The sequence below is a fragment of the Aegilops tauschii genome, chromosome 3 (genome assembly GCF_002575655.3).
Source record: "Aegilops tauschii subsp. strangulata cultivar AL8/78 chromosome 3, Aet v6.0, whole genome shotgun sequence".
Taxonomy (NCBI): Eukaryota; Viridiplantae; Streptophyta; class Magnoliopsida; order Poales; family Poaceae; genus Aegilops; species Aegilops tauschii.
The window spans coordinates 470,341,159-470,365,088 of record NC_053037.3 but is presented as its reverse complement, the minus strand read 5'-3'; the positions used below and the strand labels follow the sequence as shown (position 1 = coordinate 470,365,088).

General features: G+C 45.6%; 2 protein-coding genes across 2 annotated transcripts; one reads left to right on the top strand and one right to left on the bottom strand.

The window, feature by feature from the left end:
• Positions 1-270: 270 nt before the first annotated feature.
• On the top strand, positions 271-5,021 carry LOC109748275 (P-loop NTPase domain-containing protein LPA1). The gene is made up of 7 exons (XM_020307309.3): positions 271-670; positions 1,736-2,022; positions 2,360-2,441; positions 2,704-3,105; positions 3,236-3,964; positions 4,181-4,285; positions 4,478-5,021. The coding sequence occupies exons 1-7, from the start codon at positions 533-535 to the stop codon at positions 4,748-4,750; spliced, it is 2,016 nt and encodes a 671-aa protein (XP_020162898.1). The 5' UTR covers positions 271-532; the 3' UTR covers positions 4,751-5,021.
• Positions 5,022-6,873: 1,852 nt separating this feature from the next.
• Positions 6,874-12,363, bottom strand: LOC120961788 (ABC transporter F family member 4). The gene has a single exon (XM_040404419.3). The coding sequence runs from the start codon at positions 9,353-9,355 to the stop codon at positions 7,187-7,189; it is 2,169 nt and encodes a 722-aa protein (XP_040260353.1). The 5' UTR covers positions 9,356-12,363; the 3' UTR covers positions 6,874-7,186.
• Positions 12,364-23,930: the final 11,567 nt, after the last annotated feature.

Sequence of the window (23,930 nt, the reverse complement as noted above, 5' to 3'; positions counted from 1 at the left end):
TTTATTGCGTAGCTCACATGTTGAACATGATATTTTGTACTACATCTCAAATGTTAACGTATTTCATCATGAAATTTCACACACTTGTAGAAAACATCCCCATGCACATGTCTATTTTTTCAGAAATTTTTGAAGCTTAAAATTTTATCTTTGCATTTTTCAAAATCCAGGCTCCATGGCGCCGGGGAGCCAAAAGCAAAAAGAATGAAAAGGTAAAAGAAAGGAGTGTAGGCAAGAGACAATAAAAGCGGGAGGAGAAAGGAGGAAACCAGGGGAAGGAGGGAGACAAATCCCAGAAAAATCGAGGAGGAAGGCGACGACTCGGGCGGAGCGGAGAGAGAGCGCGGCCATGTGGAAGCCATGGGCGCGCGCGGCGTGGACGTCGTGACGACACCTGCCGCCTTCCAGGCCCTCCCCGCCGCCCACGCCCACGCCCGCGCCCATGACCGCGCCGCCGCAATGCGCCTCAAAACCCCACCCCGCTCCCCTCCCCGATCTCTGACCCGGCAGGCTTCTTGATCCAGGCCCAGGCATGGCGGAGGCGGCGCCGCCGAAGCTGCTCTACATTGCCGTCGCCGACGGCGGTGGCCGGCGGGCGTTCCGGTACACGCGCCCCGTCCTGCAGAGCACCCTCCAGCTCATGGGCTGCAAGGCTCGCCACGCCTTCAAGGTCATCCCCTCTGCCCTCCCCTCTTTGCTACCTCTCTCGCTGTCCGCGATCTTGATCCCGGAAAATGGAGGGCCGCCAGCCTCCGATTGGGGCCCCTCTCGTGCGACATGCTCGCGTTATACCACGATTAAAACCGAGGAGGACAAAGCCGTGCCTGCTTCTGATTCGTTCTAGACGCCGTAGATCTTTCATGGACAGCACATGTCTAGCATAGTGTTCTTGGTGCTTTTCTTTCTTTCTTGAATTGCTTGTTCTTAGCTCAGATGATGTAGTTAGGCATGCCTAGCATAGTGTTTGGCGGTAGGACGATTTTCACATGGGAAGGTGACAACTATACTATACTAATTGATGAGTACACCGAGTTCGTCGCTCGATCCAAACTCCCCTGCATCAGTTCACTGCCCTTGAATCAGACAGAAAATCTCTCATATCCTTTTCATGGTCTTTTTGGCCAGGGTCGTTCTTTGCAGCAAAAGGATTGGATCCGATTCACCGTATTTTGAATGCCCAAAAACACCGTTCTCTTCCCAGTTATTGTTCTTGTTGCAGACTTATTTTTGTAAGTATACGTCCTGGGAGACGTATCAAGATCCTGAAATTGTCTTTTGCTGATACTTTGCTTGCGGGTCATTGTCATCACATGCAACTGTTGCCCCTTTGCTACAATTAATGTGAATCGCTATTCCTTTCTTCGCTTTGTGATGCTCTGATGAGAGTGACAGCACAATGTTATGCGATGTAGACATTTAGGCTTTGCCTTGCATGATCTTTTTGCCCGGGAACTGTAGCTTGGCAGGCTACCTTTCTAGTCTGTATCTTGGAATTGACATGAGCTCCGGTGTCGGGTTATCCTCATCTTGGAGCTGACCTGAGTTCTGGTATCGGGTTCTCACTTGATGTAATTTTCCTTGCTCTGATTTGGTCATGACAGTTTGTCGTGTCTTAGTTCCTTGTGGTCCATTTCGATAAGCTGGAAGAAATAATACACCGTTCATGTGCACAACTTTTTATTGGTGTGTGGAGTTTAACAAAGTTCATTTTGTCACCCCTTGTTGGCACCGTCAGATTAGCAAGAAAGTGTTCAGTGTGATGAGGAGTGAATTCTTGGATGCATCGAGGTCGGGTAGGGCTGTTAAAGAAGAAAATGCTCCTAGTTGCATTGGGGAGGATGCTGATATGCTTAACACAGAAATTCCAGATGCAAGTAGCAGCAGCATGCCCTTCGAATTGTACAAGACACAGACAACGATTCTTGTTTCAAGAGAGAAGTTTCTGAATATTGTGTGTGATGCACTCTCTTCTTACAAGTATGTTGGACCAAACCAGAAGGCTGACTTGCTTCTTGCTTGCAGGTAACTTTACCCTATCTCTATCTTATTGAGTTCACAGAAGCAATCCAACAAGCATATTGCTTCATCTATTTAATTTACAGCTCCTAGTAGTAGTCGTCTATTATCTCCTCAACAGAACAGGCTTATGATAAATGTGTGTGCTTAACGTGCTTTGTTAAATTCAAATGATTCCCTTGAAAAGGCCTAAATTATTCTTATGAGCACAGTACATGCATTATGCCCAATGAAATGTGCATATATTTCCAAGTCATTTCATTGCAAACATTGGGTAGCTACCTCAATGAATTCAACGGCATTTAATTTTTGCAATTGTGCCTTTTCCAATTATTCTGATCAGAATTAAGGAGAAAAAGGAATCAGTGACAGTACTCTTGTGTGGGACAAGCGGGTGTGGCAAGTCCACTCTATCATCTTTGTTGGTATGTTGTTTTCTAACTTAAGAGTCTCGGCCATTTCTGGATGGGTTATACTATCTATGGTACACCAGTGACACAATAGTTTGTTACATGCAGAAGCATTTAATAATAAGTATCTGCAAATCAAATATCAATTTAAAGCGCTTTGACTGCTTTCTGATCCATTGTATGTCTTGTTCCTTTTAGAAGATTGCATTATGAATCAGAGAAATAACTGATGCTGACTCTTGCTGAATGTTTAATACGGCCTGTTTGTTTTACCCAGGGTAGTAGATTGGGCATTACGACAGTAGTTTCTACTGATTCCATACGCCATATGATGAGAAGCTTTGCAGATGAAAAGCAAAATCCTCTTCTCTATGCATCAACCTACCATGCAGGCGAATACTTGGACCCTGTTGCAGTTGCTAAGTCAAAGGCAAAGAAGCTCTCAACGGTTTCTCATACCAATGGAGGCAAAGATGGCACTTCAGATGTTAAATCTCATCATGGCTCCTCAGATTTACCTCCTAGAACCGAGTTGATTGGCAACAAACAAATGGCAATAGAAGGGTTCAAGGCGCAAAGCGAGATGGTCATTGACAGCCTGGACAGATTAATTACATCATGGGAAGAGCAGAAGCGATCTGTTATTGTTGAAGGAGTTCATTTGAGCCTAAATTTTGTGGTGCGTACTAGTCAAGAAACAAGATGGATACTTTATTAGTGTTCTTCATGTCATACTTGCATTGTTTGCCTATTATATTTTGTTGCACTTTGAAGAATTGACTAAGCTATTTATTTTGAATATCTAATAGATGGGGCTAATGAAGAAACATCCTTCCATAATACCATTTATGGTATACATTGCAAATGAGGAGAAGCACATGGAGCGATTTGCTGTACGTGCAAAGTACATGACATTGGACCCAGCAAAGAACAGATATATCAAGTACATCCGGAATATCAGGGCTATCCAGGAATACCTTTGCAACCGAGCGGACAAGCATCTGGTGCCTAAGATTAACAATACTAATGTTGACCAGAGCGTGGCAGCCATACATGCCACGGTTTTCAGCTGTCTTCGTCGACGAGAAGTTGGGGAGCAGTTGTATGATCTCAACACAAACACTGTTTCTGTGGTGGATGAGGAATACAGGAACCAGCGTGCATCTAACTCCTTGGGTTCCAAGGGCATGTTCCAGTTCATTCAAAGGAAGGGGTCTTCTAGGAATCTGATGGCTCTCCTTAACCCTGATGGTTCAGTCACCAAGGCTTGGCATGTAGATTCATGTGATGGCAATGCCAATGGCAGTAGAAGCAGTGATAAATCAGTAGGAAAGGTTAACCCATCACAAATTGGTAAGGTAGAGTCAGTTAATCTCCAATTTGGTTCCTTTGGGATTAGTGCGTGGCTGAGTGATACAGGTGGCACCAGCCATACTGGGAGCGTAGATGACCTGAGGGCTGATGGCATTGAGACAGGCGGTAGATACTTCTCCTCATGCTGCAGCTCGCCAAAGACATCAGACTGCGCATCCAAAGAGGTACTACGAACTTCTGTTATTAATATGACAGTAATATTTTCATATTTCTGTTACTCCCTCTGTTCACTTTTGTAAGACGTTTTAGACAGCTGAAATTGAACTGTTTTGGGTGTTGTCTTATAAATGTCTAAAACGTCTTACAGAAGTGAACGGAGGGAGTAGTAGATTGCTGATGTTTTACATTCCAGTCTAACAAACGTTCTTTCCCCTTTCCAGCATATGGAGGATTATTCAGTCTATGGTAGTGAAGAAGAAGCTGACGACCCACCTGATGCTGAAACTGATGAGGATCTAACTGATGAAGAAAGAGATGTTCACGAGGTAGCGACTATGTTATCCAGCAATTTTCCTAGTGGGATTTATTTCTATTTTAGGAGCGAACATTTGATTGCAGTTGCTTCCTGGACTAACCAGGAATGCCAGTTGATAGCTTGCCTCGTTGCAAAGCTTGTGCACAAGTAATCTGAGCTTTCTAGATAGCTAAATGTTTTCTGAACATACCAATGTCTTCAGATTGAAGCGGGCTCGGTCGACGAGCATTCCACCAAGTCTGATGAGGAATACGACGACCTAGCCATGCAGGACGTGATGGAGAACGGTAACTGCTCCGACGATGACGACGAGCAAGCTGCGCGGTTCGGCAACAGGAGCTCGCCGCCCCTCGATGAGAGCATCCTCGGAGGAGCTGACGGTGATGATGCCGTGGTGGAGGGCAGGTACCACCACAACCTGGACCTATTCACGATATCCAAGGACATGGCTGTCACGCGGATGCCGTGCGCGTGACGCTGCCACCCAGACCAACCCATGGGAAGAAAAGCCCGGTGTCCTGTGAATCAGACACCATTGCCACAATGCCACGGTTCGCTGCGCCACTGTGCTCTCTGGTGGCGCTTCCAGTTAGGAGTTTGCACCGGCAGCTGTACTCATATGAGTTTATGTCGGTGGTTATCACTGTTAGACATACTGATGCTTGTCCAAGCTTAACATATACTATAGGAATCTGGTACTTTGCCGATGAAACTCAAATAATGGAAGGTTGAAATTGCATCTGTAATTGCGCAAGAATCTCTTGGCACCGAAAACAGGCGCAGGAGGTCCTCCGTTTTGAAATGTGCACAAGGTCATGCTTTGAATAACAGTTAAATCTAATTAAGTTTTCAATTTTCACTCAAATTGGCCCCACTGGATTCCTTTTTAAAATCATCTTATGGTTGTGATTTTGTAACTGTTAGCAACAGCCAAATTGGTCTCATATTTCTAAGCGGAGGCAACTAGGAGCTGTAGTTATTAGCAACAGTTGCTAAGCCAGCCTAGCGACAGTGCAACAAATTCAGCTAATTCCTCTGTTGTAACTTATTATGAGGATGCAAATGTGCTGTGATGAAACCAAGAACTTATTATGGAAAAAATGTCTGCGGGAATCTATCAGCATTTGGAAATGTGCAAAGTTTAAATTGCATTTGGAAATGCGCAATCCAAAAAATTGTCCGTCAGCTCACGGTACAATAACTTGCTGTTTTCATCCAATATATTGATGAAACTGAGAACGGAATTATAAAATTACATCAGAAAATGAACTCCGATACAATAAATATTGTACGCATCCTTATGAAGATTAATGTGCTGAACTCGCAAGATAACTCGAAAGACCAAATTAGAAACATAGATAGTAGATCAAATAGTAGTATAGTACACAATCACAAGAAAAGAAGAAAAACAAAGCGTAACACATGGCAAAACACAAGAAAAACGTTGGTACTTCCAGAGCTGCATACAGGCATTTCATAGACACAGACGTTCATTTGATTTCTGCGGAAGGTTAAAACATTAGAGACAGAAAACATTTGATTCTGCGAAACATCAGTAAAATAGAAATCTTTACAGAGATGGAAACCTTATACACTGATTAAACCCAAGTCAAAAGGATCTACAGGTGTCCCTTACTCCCCGTAATCTAAACCTAAACAGTTCAGCTAACTTGCTTCCATGCTTTTCCCTTTCTTATGTAAATGTTTCTTACTCAAAGAGGGGAAACCGTAAAAAACATACTCCTTTGGAACAAGCAAAATCAGACATGCAATAGAATGTTAAATTTATGTCTTCTACCTAGTACAAAGGAAGTGTGCAACCACAGCTATAAGAATAATTACAGGACCAAGAGCAACAAGAATAGTAATAAGATTTGCAATAGACACTGTTCAGCTGTGGATCTGACACTGCTGGTGGACGAGTGCAAAAGAGCTACGGTTCGAACAATACTCTACATGAAAGATATTCTACAGATAATTCCTAAATACATTGAAACAGAAGAATATACAGTAAGACAGAATCAGGTATAGGCATAGGTCCAAGGTAAACGATAATAGGAAAGATCATCTACAGATTTATTAATGGCAGAAGGGTGTCAAATATTGGCTGTGAAGAAGACAATTTTAATCAGATTTATGGATTGTCCTGAACTTATAAGAATCTTATGTTCGGAAGATAATCACCCAAACACTAATATATACCACAACAGCGCCAAGGAAACATCCTTACTCATGACTACTAGTATCGTGAGTCATACCAATTATAGGTCTACTGAAAGAAACATCCAACTTAATTGCTAAGCCACTTCTCTGAGTTAGTTACATTGTCATGCCAAACAACTTAAGTTCCTCAAAACATAGACAAAACAAGAAATAGCTTGTGCCAATAATGATTCCAAAATTCAGCAGCCATAACACATGACAGCTAAATTCATGTAGCCAGTACATACTGATTTATTTTTTCTACACAGAGCATGCGCAACAAAGAACCAGTACTCTTAGACAGCTGGTTGAAAACACACCTGTAATAATGGCTCGTTCTCATCGGTAGTACCAAGCATTTCAATAGTTAGAATCTGGAGCTATTAGTTCAGAACATATAATGGTAACTAAAGTTAACATGAGAAAATGCAATATGGAAGTATATATACCACCCAAGATGCATTGGTACAACAGTGTTGCGCAAAATTGCACAAAAGAAACACCATCAGATTTCCAGTATCTTGTAATGTAGAAAAGGCAAACAAATAACTCATCTTGGCCATATAGATAGTACGCATATGACAAACCATATGTATATTCTTCTGCAAACCAAAGCGAACAAAAGCTGCTAATAATACATGGAATTTCAGGAGAACAAACCAGCTCATTCTACAAAGAATAAGCAATGTGCAGCTCAATATGAGCAGCATTACTCTTCGACTTCCTTCTTTATTTCTGCCATTAGTTCATCCTTGTAATCCTCAAACGAGCCATCATATTTAGTCACCGTGCCATCCTCCACAACCCATATCTGGCTCTTCTCCTCATCGTCACAAACTCGAGATATCAACCGTGAGTCATGGCTAACCAAGACCACACCTCCAGTGAATTCATCCAGAGCGTCTGCCAAAGCATCAATACTTTGCATATCCAAGTGATTTGTAGGCTCATCCAGTAGGAGAATGTGAGGATTCGACATTGATATCGAAGTGAACACAACACGGGCCTTCTGACCACCAGATAATTTAACAATGGGAGTAAGATGGTTGTGACCTGGCAAGCCAAATTTTCCAAGCTTGCCACGGACAGCCTCCGCTTTGCTCATTCCCCCCTGGTCTGGGTGGAGCCTGAGCAAATACTGAACTGCATTTTCCTCCATCGTCAACAAGTCAACAAAATGCTGCGAGTATCGTCCAATCCTCAGCTTCTGGCTCCTTCTTGCCTCTCCTTCGGATGGGTTAAGATCACCAGCAAGTAAATTTAGAATAGTAGACTTTCCTGCTCCATTTGGCCCAACAATGGCAACACGTGTTCCCATGTCAATGCCAACATCAACATCTGATAACTTGAAGTCCGGACGGTTGGGGTAGCCAAAACCCACATCAATGAGCTGAAGGAGTGGTGGTGTGAGCAAAGTGGGTTCTGGGAAGTGGAACTCAACTTTGTAGTCATGCCACTTTTGTGGCAGATCCGCTGGCTTCACGTTATCATCATCAGTTGCCACATTCTTTCCCTTCCCCTTCCCCTTGGCAACTTCTTTGTGGGCCTTTGACATTGCTTGGTCTTTAACCTTATCTTGTGCAGCCTTGCTCCCAGTCTTCCTTGCTGCTTTCATCTGCTTTTCATACACCTCAAACTTCTTGTTCATCTCCTTCCTCTTCTGCTCATACCCGCTCTCAAAGTCATCAAAATTACCACGGTAAACATGCAGACTCTTATCGTGCAAATGAATGATATCATTGCACACTGTGTTCAAGAAGTCCCGGTCATGGGAAACCACAATTAGGGTCTTCTTCCACTGTGAGCACAAGTACTGCTCCAACCAAAGCACAGCTCGGAGGTCCAAATGGTTGGTAGGCTCATCAAGGAGCAGCAATGTTGGCTGCATGAAGAGAGCACGGGCAAGCGAGATGCGCATCCTCCAGCCACCACTGAAGGACTTTGTGGACCTTGCCTGCATTGCCTGATCAAACCCCAGCCCCGCAAGGATTTTGGACGCACGCGCTCGTGCAGCATCAGAATCGCATAGATTTAGCTTCTCGTATACCTCGGCAAGCTTCTCGTTGTCATCGGGATCATCAGAGGCCTCAAGCTTTGCCTGCTCAGCCCGGAGCGCCGTAAGCTCCTCATTGGCTGCAACCACCGCCTCGGTTGCCGAGCGGTCATCACCAACAATCTCCTGCTCCACAAGCAGGACATCAATGTTCTTGGGCACGGGCACCTGCCGCCAAGAGAGCAGCTTCAGGAGGGTAGATTTGCCCATGCCATTGGGCCCCACGAGACCGTAGCGGCGACCATGCGAGATCCGGAGGGAGGCGCCCTTGAGTAGCTCCTTTCCTCGCGCAGAGACAGAGAAGTTGTCGAGCACGATGTCCTTGATGTTTCCATCGGCGGCATCGCCCTCGGCAGCGGATCCGGGGACGCGCGCTCCGATGACGACGGAGAAGGCGTCGCGGTCGTCGCGGAGCGCCTCCCGCTTGGCAGCCTCGGCGACGGCCGCCGCCATCATCTCGCGCTTCTCCTTCTTCTTCGAGTCCTTGTCCGAGGGCGCGAGGGCGTTGAGGTCGACGGTGGCGCGAGACGGCTTGGGCTTGGCGGCGACGGCGGCGACGTCGGCCTCGTCCTCCTCGTCGTCCGACGGGGGCAGGTCGATGCCGCCCATGTACGACGACGCGGGCGCCTTGGAGGGCTTGGGCTTGGGCGCCGCCTTGGCGGGCTTGGATTTGGGCGCCGTGCCGTCCATCGAGGCTAGCATGGCCGACACGGAGAGAGGTTTTTCCTTCTTGCTGGCGGCGCCCGCGGCCGAGGAGGACGAGGGGGCGTTCTTGCGGCTCGTGGCGGCGGCTGAGGTGGACGAGGAGGCGTTTTTGCGACTCATGGCGGCGGCGGAGGAGGAGAAGAACGGCGATGTTGCGGAATTTGGGTTTGGCTGTGGCGGATGGGGTCCGGGTGGGTTGGCGGCGCGACGGGCCGGGAGGAGGCGGGGTGGCGGCGGCGGCGCGCTAGGGTTAGGTTAGGGTTAGAGCTCCGCGCGGACGGGGTGTGAGGACAGGAGACCGCACGGGTCGGCGAGGCCGGCTTATTTTCCTTTTTTTAGAAGTCAAAATATGGCTTCTAAGGGCCTCTTTGGATCGGGTGAAAAAACGAAACTTGCCGTGCGCACGACGCTTCCTTGCCGATAAGCACACGATACTCGAATCGACCGCGGTGGAAGTGCTGGCAAACTGCATCCAACGGTGGCCGCAGCAGCAATTTTATCGTTCGCATAGCAGTGCTTGTGGACAAAAAAAATGCTGAGTCAGTTATGAATTCAATTTTATCTAGAAACTACTCCCTCCGTTTCAAAATAGATGAAGTTGGGTCATCTATTTTGGAACGGAGGGAGTAGTAAGCATGTACGTGCAACACATGATATATCCTAACTGAGCTTCTTGGCACCAGCGTTTTCATGCATGGAGCGACATTTATTCTTCGTAGCTGCACCTGATATCATGGAGGAGGGACATCGCAAAAATCGAACCAAGAAAAGCAACATAGAAAGAAGTCTTACAAGGATACAAACCCAAACTTCACAAGATAGCGAAGGCAGCCGGAGGTGAGGTGTAAGGTGGATGCGCTTCTTCGGCCGCCTTCAATAACCCATTCACACTCGTTTTTTAGATATACTTAGCTGCACTGGATGATACAAATACATGGACTAATTAAGGGGATAGTCCAATTAATTAGTTGGGACAAACCCAAGCAGATATAACTCTACGCTGGGCAATGATGCTTACTGTAGACCTTTGATATGATGAAAGCACATGTTTCCTAAAAAAAGATGAATAGACAACTTCCATTTTATCATAATGGTTGTTCAGATTAGCAAATCCAAAACCTTTACAAATCCTCATAATGCTCAGCTCCACTAAAATAATTAAGTTGATGCATGAGAAATAATATTGACTATTTCTTTATGGAAACAGCTAACCAACAAAGAAATATATTTTGAAGAGAACCATGTTCACAACATGGTGCTCCTTCCCTCCCAGAGCCGCCACCAAGAAAGCAAATTAATTTTGTATACAACTTTTTTAATGCCCCATTAAACGCCAATACTACATCAGGCTGAGAACTGCTATACCTACTGTCTTCAACAAGTCGAAAACGTCTTCCTTGTTGCACATACCCAACAACAGTAGCAATAATCAACCCGCCATACTTTTAACAATCACACCCAACCCTCAACTTTGCTTGTTGGATCAAAGGAGCCGTCAATATTTACCAGTAAAATGAAGACGATTTGTTATCTCTGTAAGCTAGACATTAATCTATATTTTGGGGGAAACACATTATGTGATCTTTATTATTTTACAAGTGTAAAAATTATATTCAAAGTGAACGCAGCCCCAAATGGAAAAGAGAGACACTTGGCACACCGGAAAAGCGGTGTGTGTCTCACCAGAAACATGACACATAAATTCAAGATGTAATCGCAAGCAAACAATGGTGTACCCGACCAGGTGAGAGACACTTGGCACACCGGGAAAGTGGTGTGTGTCTCACCAGAAACATGACACACATTATAATATGGAGTTGGAAGGCAGGAGCCAGAACTGCAACAAAACTTGTACCCGACCTGGAAGATAATTGCCCGTTTGGTGAGAACTCAAATTTCACTGAATCCTATTCTTCAAAATCTTGCATTGATGCCTCTTGAAAAGGGCTTGATAATGCAGCACGTACAAAGCATGATTCCCAAAATGAAGTAGGATAATGGAATGCAAGTACTAGAATTGCAACAACATGCATGCCGCAAAGTATTCAGGCATTGCAGTGCATAAAAGGATATTAAATTGGAAAATGCAATTCAGAATAGTACATTAGTGTAACTTACCGCGTGAGAGAAAATAATAATTTGGATTTGTCAAAAGTACATAGAATGAATAGGCAAGAGCAGTGGGGAAAGAATCGCCTGTCTGCTCATAGCTTATGATTGTATGGGTATTAGTTAAAATGACAATCTAAATATTTCGATAGTAGTGAAAGAGGATGTACAAAATACATTAAGATGCGGTGAACGAGTTGATACCCGCGTTTCAAGAAATGGTAATATTCTTGGGCCGTTGCACCCTTTATTGATCGTCCCCAAAAGAACAAGATAATACAAAAATCACAGTGGAGATATACGTTGCTCTCTGCCTAAGCATGCTAGGTATGATGTATGCATCATATTTCAGTGGAAACTGTGGAAAACACCCACGTACATCTTCAACAAAAAGATGTTGCCTAGATAAAATGTCTTGCATGGCAAATCCAATACATAAACTGCAAGCAAACAATGAAATGAGTTTGGTAATAATATCAAATTTGTATCCAGTCACCAAAATGTACAATGAAAATCAAACGCTTTTGGCCAACTGTCATCATTCAACTGATGCTCGTACTGCGTGGGCGCTTGCCTAGGAAAGAAGATTAGTAGCAAGAAAGGACTGAAGGTGCAGATATGTCACTGTGAGAGAGAAAAAAAATAGTATTAAAGAGAGACTGAAAATGTACCTACATGTTGCATTCGTATTCGACTGGTTTTGGGGTAGATCTATTGGTCCGCGTGTTCCAGAACATGGATGGTTGCACCGTCCCTTCTCCATTGGATGTAGCTCATCATCAGCACCAGCAGACGATTGACGATGGAGGCCGCCCGCCGGCATTGGCGTAATTCCAGCACATCTTGGTCCTTGGCAGCATACCAACAGGCGCGGCGGCGAGGGGAGGACTGCGGGGAGAGGTGCACCTACCCATGAACAACAGGAATGAAACGGCAGAATCGACGACCAACGACATCGATACATCAGGGACGAACCGTGACCTAGGATACGACGAGCAAGGGCGGAGAAAGGTAGACTTGGAAGCTTGGAGGCCAGAGAGTCGCGCGGGGAGGATATGCAGCGGGCGGAGCAGCACACGCCACGGTGGCAGCGAAACCCTATCGCTCGTGCATGCCCCACGTGTTCCTCATCTCTTATCTCCAACTAATCCTCCCTTTTTTCCCGTGGTAACTAATCCTCCCTTTTAATCCGCCATTATACCTGAGCAGGCCGAACCAATCCATGTGAATGCTATATTGCTGAATTGTGGGCTATGTCGCTGCATGCAGGCCACTAATCACGGGAATCAATTTATTTTTTGGTCGCGCAACGAAATGTTCCGTTCGCTCGCTCGATACATGGCAGAGTTTTGTCCGTTCTGGTAAACTGCTAAACATATATAGGTGATAGTTCATTTCTATGTGGACGGTTATATCTAATTAGATGGGCTGGATCGTGTGGTGGTATTTTATCTTGATTATCTTGTGTACTACGTGTTTCCGAGTGCGCTTTGGGAAGAATATGTTTGCTTGTTTAATAGTAGTAGAGATAACAATTGAGTTTTTCTTACTTGAGCAAACAAGTTATATTATTTCAACTACAGTAAAATAAATGATAAAAAGACACCAAACGATCTTTCGAATTGGTCTAGATTGAAAAACACATAGGATTATAGAAGACAAGAAAACTACAGGATTGGATGGATGTTCAAATTTCTATGGAGATTTTATTTTAAAAAAGAGGTTTGAGTGAAGGTTCAAGTTCCTATGGATCTGGCATAAGAATTCATTCAATAAGAATTTGTCTGTCGTCATTCCTTTGATCCAAATGCAATCCTTAGAAAAACAATTCAAATGACTGATGGTGACCGATCACACCACCGGACCGCGTCTTCCCCGGCGACTCCTTCCACCCCACGGGCCACCGACCACCGATTCCCCTTGACCCACTCCGGCGACGAGCCTTCATGCGCGACGTTGAGCTCCCGGCTCCACTCGCTTGACCACACTGTTCTCGGGGTTGGTCTGGGGATTGTGTTGGGCAATAGCCACACGCCAGATCCGTTCCGAGATGAGCGAGGGGTCAAGCGAGAGGAAATCATCGACCAAAGACTTGAGGCGCTGCTCAAGGCGGCGAACAACGTGGAGAAGGCGGTGACACGCGCGGCGGAGAAAGCGGAGGAAGCCAAGCTTGTCCTCGTTGAGCATATCATGGCGCGTGCGACGCATGAAGAGATCGCCGCCTGTTTCAGCCGGGCTCGCAGCTAGACCGGAGCAGGTGCTGGATTGGGTTGCGAGGGAAGCTTCGTCTACATCGCGCGTGCAGCGAGCGAGATGGCGGCCATTTCGCCGAGATCCATGGTGAGATCGAAGATGGTGGAGGAAGGGCGAGGAGGTGTGGTGATTGGTAGTTTCCAAATCCCTCTGGGCCGCAGGGTTGTGGGAAGTTCACTGAGCGGATCTCCCTACCGCCCTTCTCCCTTCCAAGTTGGTCCAATGAGATCGCAGTTTCACCGGCGAGCACCTACCATGGCCGCTAGGACCGTTGGAGATGGGCACACCCGGCGGGCCCGTCATGTCAGCCTGCGAGAGATAGGTGGAGAGCGAGCTATTTATGTAGGCTGCCTTTTGCCAGTAAAGGCGTATTCTCAAAAAACGCCTCCGCGGCTCGATGGTGATGAAGTAGTTGAGATCTACGGGCAGCTATGGTCAGTCCCATCCCCCAAAAGAGCTAGGGTTCGTGTGCTACTTCTTGAGCATGCGTTGGTTTTCCCTTGAAGAGGAAAGGGTGATGTAGCAAAGTAGAGATAAGTATTTCTCTTAGTTAGAGAACCAAGGTATCAATCCAGTAGGAGGCACAAGCAAGTCTCCAATCTATGAACCTACACAAACAGTCAAACACTTGCACCCAACGCGATAAAGGGGTTGTCAATCCCTTCACGGTCAATTGCAATGGTGAGATCTAATAGAGATAGATATAAAAGATTACTAAAACGTAAAATAAAATAAAAATAAATAAATTGCAGCAAGGTATTTTTTGGGTTTTTTGGTTTATAGATCTGAAAATATATCACTACAGGAATCAGCTACTTTGCCGTCTGCCACGGCAGACGGCAAAGGCAAGGATGGCGGACGGCAAAGGCCTTTGCCGTCTGCCGCGGACGGCAAAAGGCTCCGGCAAAGTAGGCATCGGTAAAGAGCTTCTTTGCCGTCTGCTTTTTGAAGCGGATGGCAAAGGGGCCTTTGCTATCAGCGGCTGACGGCAAAGAAAGCCGACGGCAATAAATGCGTTGTTGGTCCGTTAGGCGGCTAACGGCAACCTTTGCGGTCCGCCGCTAACGGCAAAGAGCATCCGACCTTTGCGGTCCGCCGCTTTAGGCAAACTGACCAAATGGGTCAGCTCTCAGGGAGCACAGGTGGCCGTCGCGTGGCTTCTTTGCCGTCCATGGCAGACGGCGAAGGTGCCTCTTTTTCTGTTTTTTTTAATCCAGCAATTTTCACAGCAAATATATGACACATATATATATATATATATACATATATTTCACAGGGCTATTTAACAGCAAACATATGACATATTCAGCACATAAGTTTCATCGTGCATACATATATAGTTCCATCCATTCATACATAGCAAATTGCACATACACATTGTTCCATCCATACAAAGTTTCATCAAGATAGTAAGTTCCATCATAGCAAGCTAGAAGAATACTAGAGGAGAATGAAAGAAAAAACAAGCACTCCATCATAGCAAGGTAGCTTCCGTGAAGTGAATGAAATCTGCAAAATGGCAAATAAGAAAGTTAGAAAAAGGTGACTAGAAGAAGAAGTATATGCCATTTATGAGCTAACTTAGTTGAAATGGATCGTTTATGAGCTAACCTAGGTGAAATAGATCGTTTATGAGCTAACTTAGGTATAATGCATCATTTTAGAGCTAACCTAGGTAAGATGGGTCATTTTGGAGCTAACCTAGGTGAAATGGATCGTTTTTAGCTAAGTTAGGTGAAATGGATCGTTTATGAGCTAACCTAGGTGAAATAGATCGTTTATGAGCTAACTTAGGTAAAATGCATCATTTTAGAGCTAACCTAGATGTGATGGGTCATTTTGGAGCTAAACTAGGTAAGATGGGTCATTTTGGAGCTAACCTAGGTAAGATGGGTCATTTTGGAGCTAACCTAGGTAAGATGCATCATTTTGGAGCTAACCTAGGTAAGATGGGTCATTTTGGAGCTAACCTAGGTAAAATGGGTCATTTTAGAGCTAACATAGGTAAAATGGATCATTTTGGAGCTAGTCTAGGTAAAATGGTCATTTTAGAGCTAACTTGGGTAAAATGGACCATTTATGAGCTAACTAAGGTAGAATGGGTCATTTTAGAGATAACTTAGGTAAAATGGATTGTTTATGAGCTAACTAAGCTAGTTATGCCATTTTTGACATAAGTAAGCTAAGTACATGTCATTATTGAGCAAACCTAGTTAACTAAGCATATTAGAGCTAACTTAGGTCATTTTGGAGGAAACAAAGCTAAGTATAGATCGTTTTAGAGCTAACTTAGGTAAAATGGATGGTTTTGGAGGTCAGTAAGCTTATTAAGTCATTTTGGAGGAAAAGAAGCTAACTCTAGGTCATTGTGGTAAGCATATTGGAGGAAATAAGGATAAGTCTAGGTATTTATGCATTTGTTAAGCAAAACACTAGAGAAACTTACCATGATCATGGAGGTGTAGGAGCGGGCTGGCTCGTGCCGGTAGCTGGAGAAGGATCGTGCGATGCTTGTCTGGAGTTACGCTGCACCAAAGATCATTTCCAATGTCTCGTTAGCATGATGACACTCAAATGTTAAGACTAGCAAGTAATGTCCATTCAAATTAAACTCACCGTGGTCCCAGGAGCAATCACTGGCATCGGCGGAGCAGTCTGACCGGTCTTCTCGCACACAGACTGCACATTTGGTTTTGACGACTCAGTCAAAGTAGTTAGTAATGAGACAAACACTACATGAATGTTTTGGCTAATCTACAGAAGAAACTTACCACAAGGAGCTCGTACATGGCCCTTGCCTGCATGTCATTTCGTGCCCTCTCCTCCTCCAACATCGTTGTCGTCCTCTCCTCCAACTCCCGCTGCCTCTCCGCCGCCTCCGCCAGAAGTTTCTCCGTTCTATCTCTCCCACTCTGTATAGCAGCCTGCAACACCACTCCTCGTTATCATTTGTAATCATTGATGGAAGCACAGACAATGTAATGGAGAAAGATAGCTGAGTACGTATAACTAACCTTGATGGCGAGTTGGACTGGCCGTTCACGAGGCCTTATCTCAGGAGCGGAGCTCGACTGGCACGCCTTGATCTCCGGGAGAGTGCTAGGACAACGGATAAGTCCATCTCCAATGGCTATGGAGCCATGGGACCTCCCGCCACCAGATATCATCACCAGCTCTAGATCAATGGGACCCTGGCTCGGGTTAAAGTCCTCCCCTTTCCTCGCCTTCCCCTCATCTCTATATTTCACGAGCTTGTCGTGGGAGGAGATGTTGGTGAAGTTGTTTGTATCATCGAGGTCAGACGGAGAGAATGCCTTGACTTTCTTGAAAGAGGCAGTGTGGGCCATGGCATACAGGTCGTACACCTCTCGCACCTTATCCGCCTTATTGTAGCGTGCCTGAAAGAGAGAAACAAAGTAAATTAGTAATTAAAGGGCTCAAGCTAGCATGATGAATGAATTGCATGAATCATGAAGCAAACCACATACCCAGTTCCGCCCGAACTGATATAAGTTGGAGCTGCCTTGATGGTGTGGCACACCTTCCATTTGGGCACGTTTGTCCTTGGCCGCGTTGTGGACGGCTAGCCATTCTTTTGAGCACCACTCATTGACCAACACCTCCCAACAATCCATCCGATCCGCACACCATCTCGGAGGCGCCTAAGTTAGCAAATAGAAACTTGAGCGCTACGGCTATGAATTACTAAATGAAGGAAGTAAGTACAAGGCCTTAAGAATTACCTTCATGTACTGCTCCTTACTCAGGAACTTATCGCGGCACGCCGGCTTGGGCTTCTTGAGACCACGCAAGGCGTAGTAGTCTCGAACAGCCTGCACCCGAGCCTCGTGCCGTAAGTTCTGTAGTAGGCACTTGCAGACGTTCTCGATAACATTTGCCGCCTCCTCCTCGTATCCCTCCTCACACCTGTAGAATGTCTGCAATCAAATGAGACAATATTGATTAGTACAATTAATAACTAGCTAGTTGAAGATTTTTAAATGTGTAAAGGAGAAATTACCCAGAACTTTCTGATCACCACGTCTGCCATCGTGTCGCACAAGACACCGTCGATAATCTCACCCGGCGGGGCCGGGGCAGCCAAGTAGTGCTCCCAACTCAATCCAAGCTCTGGAAGCCGACCCTCACCAGGCAACATGACAAACCCCGGGAAGTTTTGCCGGCAAAGCACTCCAAGGACGGAGTTGGGCTGGCGGACACTATGATGGTGGTCCCAACCCCTACAGCATGACAAGGCCAACGCATTAGATATTTGAAGAAACGTGAATGCAGAAGGTACAAAAAGATTAAATGCACTTACCTCTCCCCATCAGGGAAAATCAACCACCTCTGCTCGCGGGTCGCCGGCACGGACGGGAGCCGTGTACAACCACGCTGGTAGACGGTGCCCCCTCCTCCTGAATATCAGTCGGCTCCCCACCATCATCAGCATGGCCACTCGGCCCCTCAGGCTCATCCGGCCAGGTACCCCATCCAGACGTGTGCTCCTCCGGGGTCTCGTGGGCCGAAGGCCCGTCGACCCAAGGCTCGTGGGCCGAAGGCTCATGGGCCGAAGGCCCGTCGACCCGAGGCTCGTGGGCCGAAGGCTCGTGGACTGGAGTCCGTGTAGCCTCCTCCTCGGACGAGTCCACCCTAGCAGTCACGTGCTCGGGTGAAACAGCTGGGGGTGGCGGCGAGGAAGGCGCCCTAGCAGTCACCCTACCTCCTCTCCTGTGACCACGTGCTCCAACTCCTCTCTTCTTCCCTCCCTTACCTTGTCCCCTGCTGGGCACCGCTGTCGACGAAGAAGGGCCCGACGGTGTCGCCATACTGTCCAGCAACGCTCGGCGGAGAGGTGCGTGTGGAATGGAAGACCTCCCACCACGCGCCGACGAAGAAGGGGCCTCAGAGCACTCCCAACTAGCGCCCACCATCTTTCAACACCTGCCATGACAAAGAGTAAACGAAATTAGTACAACATAAAAAATATCGACATGAATAATAATATGTATATCACTTAAGTGTATCATCATCAAGTACAACATAAAAAAATTGAATACCTGACACTACTAATAATCTCGATCACTATCATCAATAAATGCATAATCATCATCATCACTATAATCAATGACGGGCTCATAGGGTTCAGTGGCATCAAATATATGACCTAACTCATAATTCACAAATATATGACCTCATCGGCCTCTGGTGTCGTGGGTGTTGTGTCGGGGGTCGGGGTGCCGTGTCGGGGTCGGGGTGCCGTGTCGGGGTCGGGGTGCTGTTTCGGGGTCGGGGTGTCGGGGTGGTCGGGGTCAGGGTGTGGTGTCGGGGGTCGGGGTGTCGGGGGTCGGGGTGTCGTGCCGGGGTGTCGGGGTGTCGTGTCGGGGTCGGGGTGTCGGGGTCGGGGTCGGGGTGTGGGTCGGGGTGTGGTGTCAGGCTGTCGGGGTGTCGGGGTCGGGGTGCCAGGGTGTCGGGGTCGGGGTGTCGGGGTGTCAGGGTATCGTTTTCTTCTTCTTCTTCTTCTTCTTCTTCTTCTTCTTCTTCTTTTTTCCTGTTTTTTCCTTTTCTTCTTATTCTCTTCTTCTTCTTCTTCTCCCTTGTTGAATGTATAATTTGGCTGCTAGGTATTCTATGGGCCAAATTAATTTAAATGTGTGGTTGACATATATGTTTTTGGACTTGCTGTTTATTTTGAAATGCAGGCTTGTCAGGCGTAGGAAGTTATTTTACCCAAGACAAGTATATAGAATTCGGTATGGACTAGCGGCTACATGGACAAATTCTCATGTGCTGGGCTAAACCGTGGTTGCTAAGATGAAGGAATTTTAGCATGGGCAATGAAGTCACCTAAACAAAAGCAAGCACAGATGGTGGGTCATTAGTCCTTATTATATAGTGTGATAGCGACCTTGCCGGAATATTTTATTCATATATCCAAGAGTCTTTGTACGTGAATATGGCCTAGATATGTACTATAGATAGCATGCAGATTTTGTACGCATGTATTACATGGTAACCGAATCGAGTCTTGTTCGGTTTTAGTTTTGGAGTTGTATTCCTGTACGGCAAGACATGCTACGTAACTAGGTCTTGCCTTGTATACACAAAGTCCAGCGTACCTTATTTATAAGGCCACGACCGATTGGAAAAAGCCCCAACAATCGATCTATCAATAAAAACTACTTTTTCACGTACGTCTATTTTCTGTCGCTACTTCCTTCCGAGCCCTAGCAGCCCTAGAGTTTGGCGATCTTTGCCGTTTTGCGCTGGAAAGCGGCCGGTTCTCCTCCACGAACGCGAGGAAATCTTTGTTGCTTTGCTCGTAAAGCAATCGTTCGTCGTCATGAAAGCACGACGGTTATCCTGGTGTTGCGCGGCGATTTCGCGTGCCAACACAATTGGCGACTCCGCCGGGGACGAGAAGAGAAGAGCTACACGATGAGTACCGAGTCCAAGAACGGGAGCGACATCGACCTGGAGAACGTCATCGCCGTCACACTCGACGGTCTATCGGAAGATGTTCGGCGCGAGCTTGAAGAGGAGCTTGAGAAGAAAAGGTTGAGAGGTTGAAGCTGAAGTTGGCTGGATACGCGAAGACGAGGAACGGTGTTGTCAAAAAGGTAGTTCCGAGCCCTTCCGATGCTCAGGTAAAAAACTCAACTGAAGAAATTGCTCATCTAATTGATGTGTCCGTAGCTAGTAAATATGGTTCTGATATGGAAAATACGACACGTACAATTACTCGAGCAGTAGCTAATAGACTTGAAGAATTTAAGGTGCAGTTTAATAAAGATCTTGAAAATTGTCTACCTGGTCATGTACGCTCATTAGTGCTGCAAGTCAATGGTGAGTATTCTGGAAAAAGACCGGTGCCACCAGACAGTAGCAGATTTAACAATTTGCCAAGTAATATACATATGCCTAGTGCATCGGCTAATGCTATGCAGCCTCACGTCCCTTTAAACAATAATCTGGATGGCCGGGACTATGTTGGTAGTTCGGCTAATAATTTTGTTCCTAGTACTAGTGCTCCTATTGTTTCGACTTCGGTTCCAGAAAATCACAATATCAATAACCAAAGTTTTGGGTTTAATTCTAATATGCAGCAGCCTAGTTATCGGACAGTGGCATATAGTACGCCACCACTGCCGCCTGTCGGTACCGGGGTTCCGTACGGACCGGTACCCGATTCATACTTTAGTGGGTCTCGGTTGCAAACTTCACATGCTCAAATTTCGTTGCCGGAGCTTCCACCACGTTCTTGTGTTCCATCTGATCCACAAACAAGTTCTCTACAGCCCAATGATAATTTTAAGGACCAGCTTGCTAGTATACTTAGAGAATTTGGTTTAGAACCTAAGGGTAGAGCACATGCATATCAAAAACCATACCCTGATTACTTTGACTCGACACCATATCCTCGTGGTTTTAGAATTCCAGATTTTGTTAAATTTACGGGGGAAGATGGTAGATCTACTTTTGAGCATGTAGGACAATTTTTAGCACAATGCAGCGAGGTCGGCACATCGGATGTTTTTAGATTAAAATTATTTCCTTTATCTTTGTCTGGTACTGCATTTACTTGGTTTACATCACTTGCTCCTAGTTCTATTTCAACATGGGCACAATTGGAGCAAAAATTACATGAGTATTTTTATAGCGGTGAAACAGAACTTCGGCTTTCAGATTTAACTATGGTTAGGCAGAAATATAATGAGCATGTTCATGATTATATTAGGAGGTTTAGGGATGTCAAAAATCGATGTTTCAGCTTGACCATAGCCGAAAAGGATTTAGCCGATCTTGCCTTTTCGGGTCTACTCGCTCATATTAAGGATAAACTAGAAGGACAAGCATTTTTAGATGTTAATCAAGTTTTGCAGAAGGCTTTGGCGCAGGAAAACCGGGCTAAGGAAATTAAAAAATACAATCGGTTTAAAGAAAATAGAAATAAAGAGAAGGATAACCATGTGGTTAATGCCTTAAATTATGATAGTGATTCGGCTAGTGAGGATGATGTTAACATATGTGTAGCCGAATGGGTTCAAGCACCAAAGTCAAAACCATTTGCATGTTCTGCTTTGAAACCTACACCTGCTAGAAGAGATGAAATTAAACACACTTTTGATGTTAGCAAGTGTGATAGAATTTTTGATATGTTACCGCAGAATAAATTAATTAGAGTGAGAGAAGGTCATGTAATTCCACCTCCAGAAGAATTGGGTAGAAGAGCTTATTGTAAGTGGCACAATTCTTTTTCTCATGCTACTAATGATTGTAACGTGTTTCGTCGACAGGTACAATCGGCCATCAATGAAGGACGATTGACGTTTACAGAAGGTTCTAAGATGAAGCTCGACAGCGACCCTTTTTCTATCAATGTGGTCGAGCTTGAGAGTAAAAAAATGCTTATTCGGTCGGATCAGACCGAATCCGCAAGAGAGAAAAACGTTGTTGATAACAGTGCTCCTCCAAGGATGATCAAACCAAAAAAATCCAGAAATAGGAGTGTGGAAAGTCAACGGAGGGAGGAGACAAGCTCCAAGGCCAAAGCCAACAGTTAGCATGTTGTTGGAAAAATATACCTCCCGCAAGACCAGCAATGTGTTTAATCGGCTCGGAGGTAATAAGCATCCAAGATCTCCTTCTGGACCTCGCGGTCATGAGCAATGGCAAGGAAGTGCATATAACCAACAACCGTATTTTGCAATGGAGCCGACATATTGGGGTTGTGCACCTCCTATGTATCCGCAGTTTCCTCCATGGGGGTTAAATCCTTGGGCGCCATATCCTACAGGGCCAGCAGGTTATTTTCAGCCGGGATGGATCCCGCCGATGCCTATGTTCAGACCAAACGTATATGAGAAAAAGGGCTCGTTTCAATGAGGAGGCTAGATCACATAACGCCATCGAGATTCGAGGAGGTCGATCACCGGTACGCAGTGCAGAGCGCAACAACTATAAGGGCGACTACAAGCACGTATGGATGCCGGTGAAACGTGCCGATCCTAAACCCGGAAAAAGTGTAGATGATTTAGATGCTGCTCATGGTCTGAAAATAGCAGAACACCGGTAAGATGAAGGTGTTGTCAATTGTACAGAAACAAGCAGTGTCTCAACAAAAGTTGTTGGTACAGAGGAGAAAAGTAATGACGTGAAGTTGCGGCAAGCCGGCCAATCTAATCAATTTGAAGAGAAAACTAATTCTGGGCATGACGCGCATGCACGGTCAGACAAGGAATATGTTGTATCCTCACGTACTAGTCAACAGTATAAATCGGCAAGTTCGTATGCTGATTTAGTTATGAGAAATTGTGGCCCAGGAACGTCCAAGAGTTTGCCTCCAATGGGTTTGAAGTATAACAGAAACACATGCACACGTTGGGATTCCATCAATGTACGCGGACATAATTCTAATGAGCAACGAGGTTTGTCGGCTAAAGACAGACTATTCATCCCAGGAGGAACAGTATGTCGGTACATGCCAAAGGACCCGGGGGGCAGCAAAATTAAGTCAGTCGCGCCAGGGACTAAACCAGCACCTCAGTGGTGCCCAAAGGGACTTACTCACACTCAGAAACGGCGTGTACAGCGACTGCGGACATTGGAAATAAAGGAAGAGATAGCTGAGAAGAAGCGTGATAAATGGTTCAATCAAGATAAACCAATGATAACCACAAAAACTTGGAAGGAGAAGCGCATCGCAGCTGAGGAAAATAAAAGTACGGATGACACTATTATGGCAGAAAATTCAGAGAATGATAAAGATGTACCAACTGATATGGATGTTAGTATGGTGTTCGCATTGCCTGCTGAATTTTGCGCGCCCGAGGCTGAAATTGATGAACTTGTTCTTGGCCCAAAGAATGTTACATTTGAGAAACCAGAGAAGCATGGACAGCACCTAAAGCCATTATTTATCAGAGGTCACATTGATGGTAAGCCTATTGGTCGCATGCTTGTTGATGGCGATGCAGGTGTTAATATTATGCCCTTTTCGGTATTTTCTAAACTGAACCGAAAAGAGAGCGAGTTAATGAAGACCAACATGGGACTTAGTGGGTTCTCAGGAGAATTGTCCGAGGCTAAGGGTGTTATTTCTATGGAGCTCAGAGTCGGAAGCAAAACGTTGCCGACTGCGTTTTTTGTTGTCGATGTCAAAGGACGGTATAACATTCTTTTGGGACGCGACTGGATTCATGCAAATTGCTGCATTTCTTCTACTCTTCATCAATGCTTAATTCAGTGGGTTAATGATGATGTTGAGGTGATAGAGGCGGACAATTCTTCTTGTATTGCTTTGATGGAGGCGCCGGTTGATTGGCAACACGGT

Bases quoted from the DNA above. Each gene is read 5' to 3' on its own strand.
- LOC120961788 (XM_040404419.3), bottom strand. From the start codon at position 9,355: ATGAGTCGCAAAAACGCCTCCTCGTCCACCTCAGCCGCCGCCACGAGC.
- LOC109748275 (XM_020307309.3), top strand. From the start codon at position 533: ATGGCGGAGGCGGCGCCGCCGAAGCTGCTCTACATTGCCGTCGCCGAC. The intron at 2,023-2,359 runs GTAACTTTACCC...TATTCTGATCAG, and splicing joins GACTTGCTTCTTGCTTGCAG to AATTAAGGAGAAAAAGGAAT. The intron at 3,106-3,235 runs GTGCGTACTAGT...AATATCTAATAG, and splicing joins ATTTGAGCCTAAATTTTGTG to ATGGGGCTAATGAAGAAACA.